This window comes from Manis javanica, chromosome 2 (genome assembly GCF_040802235.1).
Source record: "Manis javanica isolate MJ-LG chromosome 2, MJ_LKY, whole genome shotgun sequence".
NCBI lineage: Eukaryota > Metazoa > Chordata > Mammalia > Pholidota > Manidae > Manis > Manis javanica.
The window spans coordinates 175,424,857-175,443,601 of record NC_133157.1 but is presented as its reverse complement, the minus strand read 5'-3'; the positions used below and the strand labels follow the sequence as shown (position 1 = coordinate 175,443,601).

At 39.6% G+C, this 18,745-nt stretch overlaps 1 protein-coding gene across 3 annotated transcripts in view; it reads left to right on the top strand.

Moving 5' to 3' along the window:
• Positions 1–18,745, top strand: part of NBN (nibrin) — a 90,962-nt gene that overhangs the window by 4,541 nt on the left and 67,676 nt on the right. The window contains exons 2-5 of one of the 3 annotated variants that reach the window (XM_073229804.1): positions 13,269–13,310; positions 15,156–15,319; positions 16,233–16,290; positions 17,094–17,224. Coding sequence is in view for 2 of the 3 variants with exons in the window: in XM_036995409.2 (XP_036851304.2) it covers positions 15,283–15,319; positions 17,094–17,224 (168 nt within the window). In the remaining variant the exon portion in view is untranslated. Of the gene's footprint in view, positions 1–13,268; positions 13,311–15,155; positions 15,320–15,351; positions 15,722–16,232; positions 16,291–17,093; positions 17,225–18,745 lie in introns of those variants that run through there. The other 2 variants (XM_036995409.2, XM_073229802.1) reach the window with 2 other exon arrangements.

Below are 18,745 nucleotides of genomic sequence, written 5' to 3'. Positions count from 1 at the left end.
TTACAAGTAGTCGTCCACTTCTGCTCCCGTGTGTCTCTGGAGCCCTGGCTGCAAAAAGTGACCCCACCCAACCTCTCTCTTCCATATAGGCCCTCGCTTCCCCTTGTAATCACCTATTCATAGGGAGGTTAGACTGCTTCTCTCCACCCCTTGGAGACACCTACTGATATGGAAATGCACTAAGGCCCAGCAAGAGATTCTGGAAATGTTACAATTTTACCCACACACTCAAAGAAAGGGGAGTGTGGGCTACCTCAGTGAAGAGGTGCACCCAAAAGCTGGGATTCTGCCTTTTAAGAAATTAACAAGTATGGGATAAAGACAAAGGGTTGTTGGAGGGGGTGCGTAGGTTTTTCAGGCAGTCTCATGATGTTCATCTCCGTTAAAAGACAGTGTCATTGTCTATAGCCACTCCTCTAGGGAGAAAAAAGTAGGAGTTGTAGTATTTGTATCAGAAAAAATAGACTTCAAAACAAAGAAAGTCACAAGAGACAAAGAAGGACATTATGTAATGATAAAGGTGTCAATCCAACAAGAAGATATAACCATTATAAATATCTATGCACCCAACACAGCAGCACCTACATATGTGGAACAAATACTTCCAGAATTAAAGGAGGAAATAGAATGCAATGCATTCATTTAACATAGTACTGGAGGTCCTAGCCACACAATCAGACAAAACAAAGAAATACAAGGAATCCAGATGGGTAAAGAAGTTAAACCGTCACTATTTGAAGATGACATGATATTGTACATAAAAAACCCTGAAGACTCCACTCCAAAACTACTAGAACTGATATCGGAATACAGCAAAGTTGCAGGATACAAAATTAACACACAGAAATCTGTGGCTTTCCTATATACTAACGATGAACCAATAGAAAGAGAAATCAGGAAAACAATTCCATTCACATTTGCATCAAAAGGAATAAAATACCTATGAATAAACCTAACCAAAGAAGTGAAAGACCTATACCCTGAAAACTACAGGACACTCTTAAGAGAAATTAAAGGGGACACTAACAAATGAAAACTCATCACATGCTCGTGGCTAGGAAGAATTAATATTGTCAAAATGTCCATGCTGCCCAAAGCAATATACAGATTTGATGCAATCCCTATCAAATTACCAGTAACATTCTTCAATGAACTGGAACAAATAATTCAAAAATTCATATTGAAACACCAAAGACCCTGAATAGCCAAAGCAATCCTGAGAAAGAAGAATAAACTAGGGGGCGGATCTCACTTCCCAAATTCAAGCTCTACTACAAAGCCATAGTAATCAAGACAATTTGGTACTGGCACAAGAACAGAGCCACAGACCAGTGGAACAGATTAGAGACTCCAGACATTAACCCAAACATATATGGTCAATTAATATTTGATAAAGGAGCCATGGACATACAATGGTGAAATGACAGTCCCTTCAACAGATGGTGCTGACAAAACTGGACAGCTACATGTAGGAGTATGAAACTGTCTAACCCCATACACAAAAGTAAATTCAAAATGGATCAAAGACCTGAATGTAAGTCATGAAACCATAAAACTCTTAGAAAAAAACATAGGCAAAAACCTCTTAGACATAAACATGAGTGGCCTCTTCTTGAACATATCTCCCAGGCAAGGAAAACAGCAGCAAAAATGAACAAGTGGGACTATATTCAGCTGAAAAGCTTCTGTACAGCAAAAGACACCATCAATAGAACAAAAAGGTACCCTACAGTATGGGAGAATATATTTGAAAATAACAGATCCGATAAAGGCTTGACGTCCAAAATATATAAAGAGCTCACACACCTCAACAAACAAAAAACAAATGATACAATTAAAAAATGGGCAGAGGAACTGAACAGACAGTTCTCCAAAAAGAAATACAGATGGCCAACAGACACATGAAAAGATGCTCCACATTGCTAATTATCAGAGAAATGCAAATTAAAACCACAATGAGGTATCACCTCACACCAGTAAGGATGGCTGCCATCCAAAAGACAAACAACAACAAATGTTGGCGACGTTGTGGAGAAAGGGGTACCCTCCTACACTGCTGGTGGGAATGTAAATTAGTTCAACCATTGTGGAAAGCAGTATGGAGGTTCCTCAAAATGCTCAAAATAGACTTACCATTTGACCCAGAAATACCACTCCTAGGAATTTACCCTAAGAACGCAGCACTCCAGTTTGAAAAAGACAGATGCACCCCTATGTTTATCACAGCACTATTTACAATAGCCAAGAATTGGAAGCAACCTAAGTGTCCATCAGTAGATGAATGGATAAAGAAGATGTGGTACATACACACAAATGGAATATTATTCAGCCATAAGAAGAAAACAAATCCTACCATTTGCAACAACATGGATGGAGCTAGAGGGTATTATGCTCAGTGAAATAAGCCAAGTGGAGAAAGAGAAATACCAAATGATTTCACTCATCTGTGGAGTATAAGAACAAAGGAAAAACTGAAGGAACAAAACAGCAGCAGAATCACAGAACCCAAGAATGGACTAACAGGTACCAAAGGGAAAGGGACTGGGGAAGATGGGTGGGTAGAGAGGGATTGGGGGGGGGAAAGGGGGTATTATGATTAGCATGCATAATGGAGTGGGTGGGAGAAAGGGGAGGGCTGTACAACACAGAGAAGACAAGTAGTGATTCTACAACATTTTGCTATGCTGATGGACAGTGACTGTAAAGGGGTTTGTGGGGGGGGACCTGGTATAGGGGAGAGCCTAGTAAACATAATATTCTTCATGTAATTGTAGATTAATGATAACAAAAAAAAAAGCAGTTCCTGTGTGGTGATCTCCAATAAGTTCTTCACAATGATATAAAGGGCATATCAAAGTGTGGGCAAAGGGTTTGTTTGTGTTTATACAGAGGATCAAAGCCTAATTTGGCTACCCAGAAAATGAATTAAGGTACGATATGAAAAAGAACTTCCAACATCAACATTCTCTGAAAGAGTCATTCCAGAAGATGAACATCAAAAAACTTCAACAAAGATCCTGGCGCTGTTGCAGTTGTAGCTGCATTCATCCCACCGGTTCCTGGACTTGCCATTGGAATGAAGAAGGAGATATCTAAGCTGGCCTATGCATTACAGTAAAACAACAAATTTGACTGGATCTATACTGTCGGAACTCAACCAGGAATTAGAAGTGCAAGTTGCAGTGCTCCAAAATCTTGCGACTATAGACTATCTACTGTTAAAAGAACATATGGGATGTGAACAGTTCCCAGGAATGTGTTGTTTTAATTTGTCTGATTTTTCTCAAACTATTCAAATTCAGTTAGACAATATCCATCATATCATTGATAAGTTTTCACAAATGCCTAGGGTGCCTAACTGTTTTTTTTGGTTTCACTGGAGATGGCTGGTAATTGTAGGTATGCTTTGGTTATGTAGCTGTATTCCTATTATATTAATGTGTGTACGCAATTTAATTAGTAGTTTAAAACCTATACATGCTTATGTTACTCTACAAGAAGATATGTCAAGGAAATAATCAATCTTCCCATGTTTTCTTCCATATGCTACCTCTATAGCTTTTCTTCTTCCTTCCTAATTACAACCCTTAAATAGAATTCGTGCCTCATATCAAATTTACCGAGTATCATAATTCCTCCAGGTGGTAAAGATACCTCAAGACAAGTGCTGGGCATAGAAGCCACAGGGCATAAATCTGCAAAGAAGTAAAGAGCTAACCTTTTCAAATAATATTGCTTCTTTCTCACCAACTTTACATTTCTCTGTATGGCCCCGGAAGATGACTGGTTAGCCAGAGATGGGTAAGATTCCTCAAGGGAGGAACAAGCTAAGACAGGCACAGTCGCAGGGCGGCCATCAGGTGAGAAATTGGGGATCAACAGAGGTGAGGCTTAGAACCACCCCCCCTGTTTTGAGAGAAATCTTCTGCATCCATGGATGTTTTGTTGCCCTTGTCTAGCTTGGATTAATACTTAGTCTATAGGCACACACCAGATCTTCTACATTTGCCCTCTTACAGCACTAAACTATGTTTTCTACCTTTATCTTGCATCTACCTACCACTTCAGCATTTTATTAAAAATAATAATAATAATAACAATAATAAGGGAGAAATGTGGGATTCACATATAAATCAAGTATAAAAATCAAATGAATATTCATGTTTGACCTGATTGTTTATAGTTCATAATGCGTGATCAAACCTAAAGTTTCTGTGATGACTGCCCTTGCACTGTTCACCATGTAAGAACTTATTCACTATGTAAGAATTTGTTCACCATCTAAGAACTTGTTCGTTATGCTTCAGAAGATTGGAGACTGTTGAGAACTAGGCTTGGGGTTGATTAATGATTGTGCATTGAGTCCCCTATACAGAATTTTATTGTTGTTAACAACCCTTTGATCAATAAATATGAGAGATGCCCTCTCAAAAAAAAAAAAAGAAAGAAAATGCTAACCATGGAAGATAAAATTGATACATTTAATAACAAAAAAAATGCAGTGCATTCATTTTAAGAGACTTCAACACACCACTCACTCCAAAGGACAGATCAACCAGACAGAAAATAAGTAAGGAGACAGAGGCACTGAATGACACAGTAGAACAGGTGGACCTAACAGACATCTACAGAACACTACACCCAAAAGCAGCAGGATGCACATTCTTCTGAAGGGCTCATGGAACATTTTCCAGAATAGATCACATACTAGTCCACAAAAAGAGCCTCAGTAAATTCAGAAAAATTGAAATTGTACTAACCAGTTTCTCAGACCACAAAAGTATGAAACTAAAAATAAATTACACAAAGAAAACAGAAAAGCCCACAAATATATGGAGGCTTAACCACATGTTCCTAAATAATCAATGGGTCAAAAACCAAATAAAAACAGAAATCAACCAATATATGGAGACAAATGAAAACAACAACTGAACACCCAAAATCTGTGGGACGTAGTGAAGGCAATTCTAAGAGCATAGTATATAGCAATACAGGCCTACCTCAAGAAAGAACAATCCCAAATGAACAGTCTAAACGCATGATTAATGAAACTAGAGAAAGAAGAACAAATGAGGCCAAAAGTTAGTAGAAGGAGGGACATAATAAAGATTAGAGCAAAAGTAAATAAAATAGGGAAGAAAGAAACAATAGAAATAATCAGTGAAACCAGGAACTGGTTCTTCATGAAAATAAACAAAATAGATGATCCCCTAGCCAGACTCATCAAGAAAAAAAGAGGACCTACACACATCAACAAAATCACAAATAAGAAAAGAAAAACCACTAGGGACACCACAGAAATATGGAGAATTATTAGAAAATAGTATAAAAAATTATAGGCTAACAAATTAGATAACCTAAAAGAAATGGACAACTTTCTAGAACAATACAACCTTCCAAGATTGACCCAGGAAGAAATGAAAATCTGAACAGACCAATTACCAGCAATGAAATCGAATTGGTAATAAAAAAACTACCTAAGAACAAAATGCATGTACCAGATGTCTTCACTGCTGAATTTTATCAACCATTTAGAGAAGACCTAATACCCATCCTCCTTAAAGTTTTCCAAAAGTAGGAGAGGGAATACTTCCAAACTAATTCTATGAGGCCAGCATCACTCTAATACCAAAAGCAGCCAAAGAAACTACAAAAGAAAATTACAGACCAATATCCCTAATAAACACAGAGGCAAATATCCTCAACAAAATATTAGCAAACCAAATTCAAAAATACATCAAAAAGATCATCCATCATGATCAAGTAGGATTTGTTCCAGGGATGCAAGGATAGTACAATATTTGAAAATTATCAACATATCCAGCACATCAACAAAAAGAGGGACAAAAACCACATGATCACTTCAATAGATACTGAAAAAGCATTTGACAAAATTCAACGTCCATTCATGGTAAAAACTCTCTCAACAAAATGGGTATAGAGGGCAAGTACCTCAACATAATAAAGGCCATATATGACATCCCACAGCCAACATCATACTTACAGTGAAAAGCTGAAAGCTTTTCCCCTAAGATGGGGAACATGACAAATACACCACTTTCCCCACTTTTATTCAACATAGTACTGGAGGTCCTATCCATGGCAATCAGACAACACAAAGAAATAAAAGGCATCTGGATTGGTAAGGAAGAAGTTAAACTGTCCCTGTTTGCTGATGACATGATATTGTACATAAAAACCCTAAAGAATCCACCCCAAAGCTACTAGAACTAATAACTGAATTCAGCAAAGTTACAGGATACAAAATCAATATGCAGAAATCTGTTGCATTCCTATATACTAATGATGAACTAGTGTAAAGAGAAATCAGGAAACCAATTCCATTTACAATTGCATCTAAAAGAATAAAATACCTCGGAATAAACCTCAGCAAGGAGATGAAAGACCTATATGATGTAAACTACAAGACATTCATGAGAGAAATGAAAGAAGACACCAATAAATGGAATTAGATAGGAAGAATTAATATTGTCAAAATGGCCATCACACCTAAAGCAAACTGCTGATTCAATGCACTCCCTATCAAAATGCCAATAGCATTCTTCAACAATCTAGAGCAAATAGTTCTAAAATGTATATGGAACCAAAAAAGACCCTGAATAGCCAAAGCAATTCTGAGAAGGAAGAATAAAGTTGGGGGAATTACTCTCTCCAACTTCAAGCTCTCCTACAAACCATAGTAATTGAGACAATTTTGTACTGGCACAAGAATAGACCCATAGATCAATGGAACAGGATAGAGAGCCCAGATATAAACCCACACATATATAGCCAATTAATATACAATAAAGGAGCCATGAGTATACAATGGGAAAATGACAGCCTCTTCAACAACTGGTGTTGGCAAAACTGGACAGCTACATGTAAGAGAATGAAACTGGATCATTGTCTAACCCCAAACACAAAAGTAAATTCGAAATGGATCAAAGACCTGAATGTAAGTCATGAAACCATAAAACACTTAGAAGAACACACAGGCAAAATCTCTTGAATAGAAACATGAGCAACTTTTTCCTGAACACATTTTCTTGGGCAAGGGAAGCAAAAGCAAAATGAGCAAATGGGACTACATCAAGCTAAAAAGCTTCTGTACAGCAAACGACACCATCAGTAAAAAAAAAAAAAAGGCACTCTGCAGTATGGGAGAATATATTCATAAATGGTATATCTGACAAGGGGTTAACATCCAAAATATATAAAGAACTCACATGCGTAAACACCCAAAAAGCAAATAACCCAATTAAAAAATGGGTGGAGGATATGAAAAGACACCTCCAAAGAAGAAATTCAGAAGGACAACAGGCACATGGAAAGATTCTCCACATTGCTAATTATCAGGGAAAGGCAAATTAAAACCGCAATGAGTATCACCTCACTGGGAGACTGGATCTGGAAGTGAGAACAGCAGATGCGAGATCACCGGATCCGGAAGTGAGGGCACCGGGAGTGTGATCACTGGAAGTGATATCATTGTGGGCAGCTCACGGAAGTGACCCTGTGCATATAAGCTGTGTTGTGAAATAAAACTGCATCACTTGTCTGCCACCAGCAGCCAGAAGACCTCCTGACCCAAACTTTGGTTTCTGTGTCTTTCCTGATAATCTCTGTGTTTTCCTTGCATCTCCCATCCACTCCTCTCACGTTCAGCTGTTTTGCAAAGCTGGTCTCTGCAGAGGATCCCCAAACAAGGACCTGAAAATGGGGTGAAGAAAACTTAAGTGAGGGGACTCCCCAAGGATCAGACGTGTGTCAGTACAGTTCTGGGAACCGGAAAAAATAAGGTATGGCAGTAGAGCCCAGAATGAGGTATGGATGCAATAGAGTCAGGAGTAAAATATGGGACAATCAGGGTCTAAAGACCGAGAAATCTTTGTACATATGCCTAAAGCTATGCTTCGTGCCTGTGGCAGTACTGTGCACAGTCTGCAGCTAGAATCTTTGCTTGCTTTTGTGCAGGATACTTACCCCTGGTTCCCCGAAGAAGAAACCATAGGAACAGTGCTTCACCCTTCATGGGCCTCAGGACTTTCCTGTAGAAACATTTGCTTTATGGAATTTAGTAAAGGAAAGTTTGGATCTTTCCCCCGAGGTAACTTGTTCACCTGACAGACTTCCGGAGGAAGGCTCTATAGTTGAGCAATCAAAACAAATGTTCACCAGTTATGAGGCTTTGGCTAGTGTGACAGCTCCCGTAGACTGTGAGCAATTACCTCCCAAAACAAAACAATGAGCTATTGCCTCCCAAGTATGAGCGAAAGTTGTTGAAAGAGGAGCAGCAATGTGAGAAGGAGCCCCTTGGAAATAAACAACATGGCTCCCATGGTGTCCAATATAGCAACCAGAACAATTCATATTGTGAACAGGAGGTATCTGCCTCCTTGGAGTCCGATGTGGAGGAAAAAAGCAACACAGGGCCTTTTAACACCTTAAAACCTACTACCGATACTGGGCCTGTCTTGACCACTTTTGAAAAATTGAAGTGTCATCTCCTAAACCCCTGCAATCACCACTCTGTCCTATTAGGCCTCAGAGCCACAGACTGCAAGCAGGGAACCTCTCTTCACCTTCGCACCCCCCTAGTAGTCCACCTAACCTGGGACGTTCCACCAAAGTAATTCCTGGTCCTGCTCGCTGCTCAGCATTGCAGTGCAGCTTCCACGAAGCCCAAAGGCGGGGTGAGAACATATCTAAGTTTCACTTTCTCTGTCTACCAGTCATTAAAAGGCAGGAAGGGGATAGAAATCCTATCAGACAACATAATCCTATCCCTTTCAAAAATTTGAAGGAGCTCAGACAGTCCTGCTCTCAATATGGTCCAGCTGCCCCTTTTATCCTTGCTCTCTTGGAGACAGTAACATCTGAGGCTCTGGCTCTTAATGACTGGAAAATGCTTGCTAAGGCATCTCTCACTGGAGGTGATTACTTGCTATGAAAGGCTGAATTTGTAGACTGTGTGCACAATAATCTGATAGAAATAGAATGTGTAACATTCCCATCAGCCTGGATATGCTGACTGGGAAAGGGCAGTACTCCACCTTGCTGGATCAGCTTCAGTTCACTTTACAAGCATATCAGCAAATTAACTTTTGTGGAAGCAAGGCTTGGAGGAGCCTGCCCACCACAGGAGCTGAAACTGAAGAGCTCAGCAGCATTCAGCAAGGCCCAGGTAAGCCTTTCCAGGAATTTGTAATGCATTTACTGCAGGCAATATCTAGAGTAGTTACTGATTCTGAGGCTGGGAATGTTCTTGCTAAACAATTGGCCTATGAAAATGCAAACAGTACATGTCAGGGCCTTATTCAGCCTTATAAAAAAAAAAAAAGGGAACTCTTTCTGACTTTGTCAAACTGCACAGATGTGAGATCTTCCTACATGCAGGCTGCAGCATTAGCCGCAGCACTACAAAATACATTTGGGCCCACACATAAGCCCCGCCTCTGGCAAGGGATGGAGTGCACTCTTAAAAGTGAATGTTTTTGCTGTGGACAGCTCGGCCATTTTGCTTGAGAGTGCCCACACTCAAGACGGCATCTGAGGGCTTCTCCAGGAGTCTCCCCACAGCCTTGGGAAAGACCAAATAGAGTACCTGGAATTTGCCCATGGTGCCACCGAGGCAACCATTGGGCCAATGAAGGTATGTCACAAACTAATGTTCAGGTACTATCATTGTCGGAAAACTCTCAGCAGGGCCCACCCTGGCCTCAGCACCTCACACCAGTTAGGATGGCCAACATTCAGAAGACAAGGAACAACAAATGCTGGCAAGGATACAGAGAAAGGGGAATGCTCCTACACTGTTGGTAGGACTGTAAATTAGTTCAACCATTGTGAAAAGCAGTATGGAGGTTCCTCAAAACACTCAAAATAGAAATACATTTGACACAGGAATTCCATTCCTAGGAATTTACCCAAAGAAAACAAGACCCCAGATTTAAAAGGACATATGCACCCCTATGTTTATTGCAGCACTATTTACAATAGCCAAGTTATGGAAGCAACGTGTGTCCATCAGGATGAATGGATGAAGAAGAGGTCGTACATATACACAGTGGAATATTATTCAGCCATAAGAAGAAAACAAATCCTACCATTTGCAACAACATGGATGGAGCTAGAGAGTATTATGCTCAGTGAAATAAGCCAGGTGGAGAAAGACAAGTACCAAATGATTTCCCTCATTTGTGAAGTATAACAACAAAGCAAAAATTAAGGAACAAAACAGCAGCAGACTCACAGACTCCAAGAAGGGACTAGTGATTACCAAAGGGGAGGGGTGGGGGAGGGTGAAGGGGATTGAGGGGTATTATGATTGGCACACATGTTGGGTGTGTGTGGGGGTCATGGGAAGACAGTGTAGCATAGAGAAGACAAGTAGTGACTCTGTGGCTTATTACTATGCTGAAGGATAGTAATTGCAATGGGGTGTGAGGGGGGACTTGATAATATGGGTGAATGTAGTAACCACAACGTTTTTCATGTGAAACCTTAAAAAAAAAATAATAAAAATTTTAAAAAAGATGGAGGGGGTTCTGGTGATGTAAAGACCTAATATGTGGCTAGTGAAGAGGTTGTGTGTGTGTGTGTGTGTGTGTGGAGTAGAGTTGAGAGTCACAGGAGTTGAGAAGGTCAAATAAATGTGAGCCTAGTGGATAGAATGAGTTTTCTAGTTGCATCTTACAATTACTTGAGAATGATGGCAGACAGGATGGAGTAGAAAACTCTCACATAGGTGACAGTGTCCTCCATGAATATAGGCAAGTGACATGGACATACCTGCAATGGGTAACAGTAAGAGAAGGTATGGACGGTGGATATTCACATGTAATGATCCTGACCTAGGAGAGATTTTTCAAGGCACAGATTATCCATTTTGCATATGGTAAATTAGAATGTAAACAGTAATCTTACTGGCTAATAAATATGCTGGACATAATGGGAAAGGCATCAGAGTAAGTACCGTAGAACTTGTTGAGGGAAGCTGTGATCTAGGGTGAGAGCCATGTTTCATTTAGGGCAAGATGAAGACTTTAAAGATGTAGGAGGGTTTGTTTATAACAGAACAGGAGGTGAGAACAGATGCCAGCAAACTGCATGAGGCAGAGAGCATGGAGCAGTCAGCAGGCCGATCTGCTACCAATCTTAAACTCTATCTGCATTGTGTTCCCTCTTTTTAATTTTCTGGACTCTGTTTATCAGACCTGTGTTGTGGCCAACCTACAGATAAATTTTCCTTTATCACCCTGACACTGTTCTATCTCCCCTCCTGGTAATCAGAATAAATAGGGCTATGTTACAGCATAACCCAGTGGGGGAAGGACTTGGCCTGATAAGGGAGGAAGTGACTTTACAGTGAAGGACCTGCAGTACCTGGTCAAAGCGCTGGCAGGAACTAGGAGAGTACTTGTGGGACTCTACTCTGAGGATGCTGAACAAGGGGCAGATGGCAAATAAATTTGGATAAGGGAGAGTTTATCTGTTGGAGAGCATTCTCCAGGAAGAGAAGATTGGATACCCTGGTAAGGACCTTGGGAAATATGACTATCATACTTCTGCGATGGCTCTTAGAAGCTTGAAGTAGGTGGTGGCCCATGATAAGAGAAATAGAAACATGAGAATTGCCATGGCAGATGGTGGAAGCAGGGAGCTAAATGATTAGAGAAGTGGGCATCCTAGAGTGGCTATACCATGTAAAGCTGGAAACTCTCCCAGAAGACAAAGTTCCCATTCTGATGCTCTATTTATCAAAGTGACTAGGAATTCTTTGGTGGTACGGGTGCCAGGATTATGGAGAAGCTCAGTGTGCTCTCCTTGTAGGTCATGACTGATGATGAATGATAGGTTCACATATAGCAACAAGAATAATAGAATCCTGAAACAATAAGGGTTAGGTGGCAGGGCTTAATCATCAGAATGGTACGAACTATCCTAAGGAGCAGCAGATGGAACTTTTGACTCAGAGAGAGCTCTGAAGATGGTTAATAGAATATGGCATCCCTATGGCGAAAGACAGAGGTAAGCCAACAAGGACATGCTCAATCTATACAATAAAAAGAAACCAAGGAAGATGGCACAGGCTGAGAGCAGCACCCTTAATAAAAAGTCATAGGCTCTTATCCAATTTGCTGACTTGAGCCAGTTTAGCAGTCCAGAACTCATTGGCTAAAGGAGAGGCAGGAGTGCCAGGAGGGAGGACCAAGGTGAGAATACAAGGTCATGACTTCCCCAGTGCTCACCCCACTCCCAGTCCTTCCCTACAGGGATATATGGACATTCCTTTGGGAAATCATTCACTGAGGAAAAGATAATGCCCCAAAATCTGATTCCCAGGAACCCCAAGTATTATTAGGGCCTCCAATTAGAGTATATGTATACAGGAGTCAGATAATAAATGGAGCTTTACCCAGACCTGGCATACAGTGGGCCCACTAAGCATGTGGACCTCTCTGGTGGTCATTTCTCCAGTCCCACATGTATCATTGGAAAGGAAATACTTGGTACTTAGCACAACACCAACTCTGGTTCCTTGGCTTACAGGGTAAGAGCCATCAAAACAGTGAAAGGCTGCAGGGAGCCAAGATAGTAAATTTAAAAATATAGGAAAATGGTAGATACTGGTGCCACTTTTGGTTCCCATCTTATCTCCATTCAATTCACTGTACTTACTCCTACAAAGGCCCACCAGTTCCTGGAGAATAAACAATAGACTACTGAAACTCAACCAAGTAATAACCCCAACTAGAGCTGCTCTACCAGATATGGTATCTTTATAAGAGCAGAGCTACGTGACCTCAAGTGGCTGGTTTGAAGTGACTGGTACCATGACTGTGTTCTTTCCCAACCTTATTAGAAAGCTAAATCAGAAATTGTTCACATTCCATTGGAACAAATAATTGAAAATATTTACAGTCTTGTCCTAGGGCTATGTTGCCTCTTCTACCTTGTGTCATAATATTCTCCTAAGTTACTTGAAATACCTGGACATCCCACAGAACATCTACTACATCGATGGCATTATGCTAATCAAATTGGATTAACAAGAATTGGAAAGTGTATTGGAGGCTTTGGCAAGACATGTCAAATCCAGAAGAGTAAGAAGAAAACCCATACAAATTTTTGGGGGGCCCATCAAATCAGTGAAGCATAGGCATTCTGGGGCCCAGGACATACTTCTCTGTGTCCTGTTTAAGAATAGCTCTCAATCATGTTCATTTTTTATAAAATATTTATTATTTTACTTTCATATTTAGATCTATGATACATCTGGAATTGACTTTTCATATCTGTGTGAGGTAAGTGGTCAGTTCTAATTTCTTCTGTAGTGTTAATCAAGATCACCAGGATCATTTATTGACAAAAAAAAAGAAAACAATTTCTTGTACATTGTTCTTTCATATCATCTTTGAAAAATCAAATTACCTTATATGTGTGGATTTTTTTAGGTCTATTTTGACCCATTTGCCCATTTTTCTATCCTTTTCTATCCTTATGCAATTAGAACACTTACTTAATAACTATGACCTTACAATAGATCTTCATATCTGGTAGTATAAGTACTTCAGCTTCTTTCAAAATTGTCTTGGAATTCAAATTCTCAGCCTTTGAATTTCCATATATATATTTTAGAATCTTCTTATCAATTTCCACTAAAAAATCTTCATAAACATTATTGAAATTGAATCTGTAGATTAATTTTGGAAGAAATGGCATTTTAATAATCCATTAACATAGTATATTATCCCTACACTTATTTAGGATTTATTCTAATTTTTTCAATACTGTTTTGTATCACACTTTTTGATAGTTTTCTTACTAGGTATTTAATAACTTTGGGTACTATTTAGTTAATTTTGTATGTCATTTTCTATTTCTTTTCTGGAATAAGGATATTCAATTAAATTTTGTGTATAGGTATTGTATCCAGTGACCTTATTAAATTAATTTATTAATTTGAATAGTTTGCCAATAGATTCTTTTACAGTTTCAATGTACATAATTAAGTCATTTGTGAATGACTGTATTTTTTTCCTTTCCAACCATGAGACTTTTCTTTTTCTCCTTTATGCATTAGTTAGAGCATCAAAACTATGTTGAAAATAAGTGATAAGAGCAAATATTTTCTTGTTTCATTTCTGATGTTCAGAGGGAAATGTTCAATAATTTACCTTAAATATAATGTAAGCTGTAGTTTTTTCAGATTCCAATTATCAGATCAAAGATGTTCCCTCTATTCCTTGTCTATTTTCTGACAGTATTTGTGATGAATGGATGTAGAATTTTATCAAGTGCTTTTTCTACAACTACTAAGATGATTATATGATTTTTCTCCTTTTTTTGTGTTATTTTGGTGAATTACATTGATTTTCTTTTTCTCAGTTAACACCCACCTTTCCATTCCTGGAATAAGTCCCACTTAGTCATGGTCATCCTTCTTATATACCACCTGATTCAATTTGCTAATTTTGTGATTATAATTTTTGCATGTATGTCATAACTGAGGTTGGTAAACCAGCTTTAAAAGTGACATTTTTTTTTCTCATTACAGAATGCTTTGGAGAATCAGAAATTATATGATCAGAAGTGTGGGTTAGGTTGTTTACTTCGGATAGTGTGCAGGATGTAGAATGGATTAGTGCAGGAGGTGGGTGATGAGGATTGGGGGCTACTGGAGTATTAAGAGAAGAGCTTGGACCAGTTTGGTACAAGTGGAAATACAAGTGGAAATGGAAAGAAAGGATAGACTCCCCAGCATTTAGCTCCTGATTAGATACAAGTGTAATGTTATCAAACAGAGAAATTAGAAGTTGATTTGGACTTGGAGAAGAGTAAAAGTGAGTTGACTTGGGGTGGAATCTTTATCTTCATCATAATTGTCACCATCATTAGGATCCTTACAAAGGAATGACTGTAATTTAAGGAGTTGAAAATGCAAAGAATCACATAACTGGTTAGTATGTTAATGTCCACTCACAATCAGAAAAAAAGCAGATAATATTCTATTCGTTAAACACCTTAAAATGGAACCTGTATTTCACAGCCTAATACTGCACATTTCAATACATTGCGCTGTTCCTTCCCTACCACCAGGTGGCGAAAGGCGCCCACGTCGCACTCCTACCTATCCCTCTGTTTCCTAGGAAGGCGCGACTCCCGGGAGCGCGCACGTTGCGGAGCCCGCGCGGATTGCTTGCACCGTGTGCACGCACATCGGTCAGCTGCGGTTGCGCGGCCCCACGTCGGCCCCGACCGTAAGGTCCCGGAACCATGTGGAAGCTGCTCCCTGTCGCGGGCCCGGCCCGAGGTAAGGGCGGAAGGGAGATAAGCAGGGACTGATTTCCCGGGAGCAACTGCCCGGGGCAGAGGGTCTCTGGAGCCATGGCCACCCCTCTCGCCGCCTTCCGGTCCACCCGGAGGTTGCGCAAGGGGCGCTAAGGCCGCGAGTTCAGTGTGTGCGGACCGCGTCGTCTGCCCGCACGGCAGGCTGCTTTCCACCCGGCCTGCAGCCCGGGCCGTGCAGTCGGCCTGCGGCGCTGGGACCGCCAGTGACGCTCGGGACCTGCCCGCTTGAGCCGTGGCTGGGTGCTTGCGGCGACAAGCTTTTGGGGAAACACACAGAATAAGTTACTACAGGCTAGACCACACGATGGCAGCAGATGACTGTCTTGAGCACTTTGACTTTTGTGAAGGACCGCAGAGATGACGGGTAAATGGCAACCGCGGGAAAGCTTAATTTCAATTTTGTTTAAAAGCCTTTTACCATTTTGTCATCAGAACAACAGAAAAGTAGTTTGTTTGTTTTTCTTGTCTGCATCTCCTGCCATGGAAACATGATGTTCTCATGTTGTTTGCTTAGGGTGTGTAGGGTCTGCGAGGTGGCTAAGCAGGTGTGGTGTGTGATTGGGTCTTGTCCTTATGAACTTTATATTATACTTGGCAAAGAGATCTGTGTAGAGGGTAAATTGACAGCATAAGCGAGTTTGAAGAGGGCCAAATGAACAGTAAGGAAAGTAAATACTGTAAAGACTGAAAAATCAAGGAAGGTATCACTCTGAACTTGGAGCATGTGGAGGTAGAACATAAACTTGGTGGGCGAGTAGAAGTCAGTTCTATGGAGGAATAGTTGTAGCCTGTCGCTGAATCTCAGGGTTCCTGCAGAGTGGTAGCACAAGAGAAATGCCTGTAGTGTCAATCGTTGGCATTCTTATCTTTTGAAGACCCATGAACTCTTCAGACTCTAATGGAAGCTACGGGCCCATTCCTCTAGAAAGAAATGTAAGTAAACCAGCACACAGAACTTTTTCCTTGAAACTGTTTCCTCGGAGCAGTTAAGAATCTCTAATTAATAAAATACATTCCAGACGTGGTCAAGGCTTACCTGAACTCCTTCCAACTTGTCTGGTTTATCTGCGCAATCACCATACTACTCTGGTAACGGACTCTGTACTCTCAGACTAAACTTTACAAGTTTCCAGCGCATAGGCAACATAAATCTACAAGTCTCCAAAATACATCATTTGTAATTTCCAACATTAAAAAAAAAATTAATAACCCTTTCCCACTGGTTTGAAATGCTTACTTTTACCCAAAAATATACACTTGAATCTAGTCTGAACTTTTCTTGCATTGATCTATGTTGTTAACCTCTGATCCAATACCATACTTTTTAATTACTATAGGTTATAGCCTATTTTACCATCTGTTAGGGGAAATTCTCATGACATTTTATTTTCGCAATGGATTTTTGAATATGTTTATCAAATTCCATGCATAGTATTATGATTTTGTTTGGTGATGCATTAAGTGTGTAAGTTAATTAGGCCAAGCATTGATACTTTTCAATATTGTTTTCTTTTTAGAAAATGGTAGAGCTTCCCATCTATTTAGATAGTCTTTTCCACCTTTCAGTGAGGCTTGATTAGAAAAAACAGGTTTGTTTTATATAATGTTGATTATTAACACTTAATAGCAAAATAATATTTAATCTAAATATTTGCCATACTTATATCACTTATACACTTATGTGTATGTATGTATAAACGCGTCTGTGTCAATTGACTTTTTTTTAATTCTCTTAGAACCTTACAGGCTTTTGACTGGTGTTGAGTACATTGTTGGAAGGAAAAACTGTGGCATTTTAATTGAAGATGATCAGTCAATCAGTCGAAATCATGCTGTGTTAACTGCTAACTTTTCTCTATCCAAACTGGTATGTCACTAATTTTATTTCACTAGCCTACAGTAATAGAGTTGAAATCACAAGATAACCTTGGTGCATATGTAAGAGAGAGTCCCTTCATTTCATAAAGCTGTTAAGATTTTTTCAAAATGTAAACACAATAAAATACTTATGTTTTGTCAGTGGTGCCAGTGGTATTTGTTTATTATGAGATTGGAAGTTTCTGTACTAGTATTTTACTGTTTATTTTTATGATTTAGAAGTAGAACATACTTACATGTGTTTACTTAACATTTATTGAACGTTTACTGTGTGTCAATCTCTGTGCCAAGCCTGGGAATACAGCAGTGAACAGGCTGTCACAACTCCTGCTTTAAATTTAAAGAGTTTGTGTGGCCATGTGAACATAAATTTCCCATATAAAGAAGATTTCACAATGAGATATGGTTTGTTTTATTAGAGAAAAACAGCTATTTCTTATGCCCCCCCAGCTTCTTTGAATGCCTTTGACTTTGGTTAGCTGTTTTAATCACAACCATGGCTGATAAAAGTAATATAGATACATACAAATAGCTGTGCTCATGATAACGTTGGTGGTAATATATGAGAAAAGCCATTGTTTTGAGCAAAGACTGCATATTAGCAAATATGAATCTGATCAGTGCTATTTAGTTTTGTGTTTGTATTCTTTTATTTTTATTAAGGTATCATTGATATATAATCTCTACGAAGGTTTCACATGAGCAGCATTGTGGTTAAAACATTCACCCATTATTATCAAGTCCCACCACACCCCCTTGCAGTCACTGTCCATCAGTGTAGTAAGATGCTATAGAGTCACTACTTGTCCTCTCTGTGCTACACTGTCTTCCCCGTGACCCCACACACACCATGTGTGCCAGTTATAATGCCCCTCAATCCCCTTCTCCCTCCCTCCCCACCCCCTTGTCATTGGCAACTAGTAGTTTCTTGGAGTTTGTGAATCTGCTGCTGTTTTGTTCCTTCAGTTTTGCTTTGTTGTTATACTCCACAAATGAGTGAAATCATTTGGTACTTGTCTTTCTCTGTCTGGCTGATTTCACTGACCATAATAGTTCCATCCGTGTTGTTGCAGATGGTAGGATTTGTTTTCTTTCAATGGCTGAATAATATTCCTTAGTGTATATGTACCACATCTTCTTTATCCATTCATCTATTGATGGACACTTAGGTTGCTTCCATATCTTGGCTATTGTAAATAGTGCTGCGATAAACATAGGGGTGCATATGTCTTTTTGAATCTGGGATCTTGTTTTTTTGGGTAAGTTCCTAGGAGTGGAATTCCTGGGTTAAATAATATTTCTATTTTTAGTTTTTTGAGGAACATCCATATTGTTTTCCACAATGGTTGAAATAATTTGCATTCCACCAACAATGTAGGAGGGTTCCTATTTCTCTGCATCCTTGCCAGCATTTGTTGTTGTTTGTCTTTTGGATGGTGGCCTTCCTAACTGGTGTGAGGTGATATTTCATTGTGGTTTTAATTTGTATGATGATAAACGATGTAGAGCA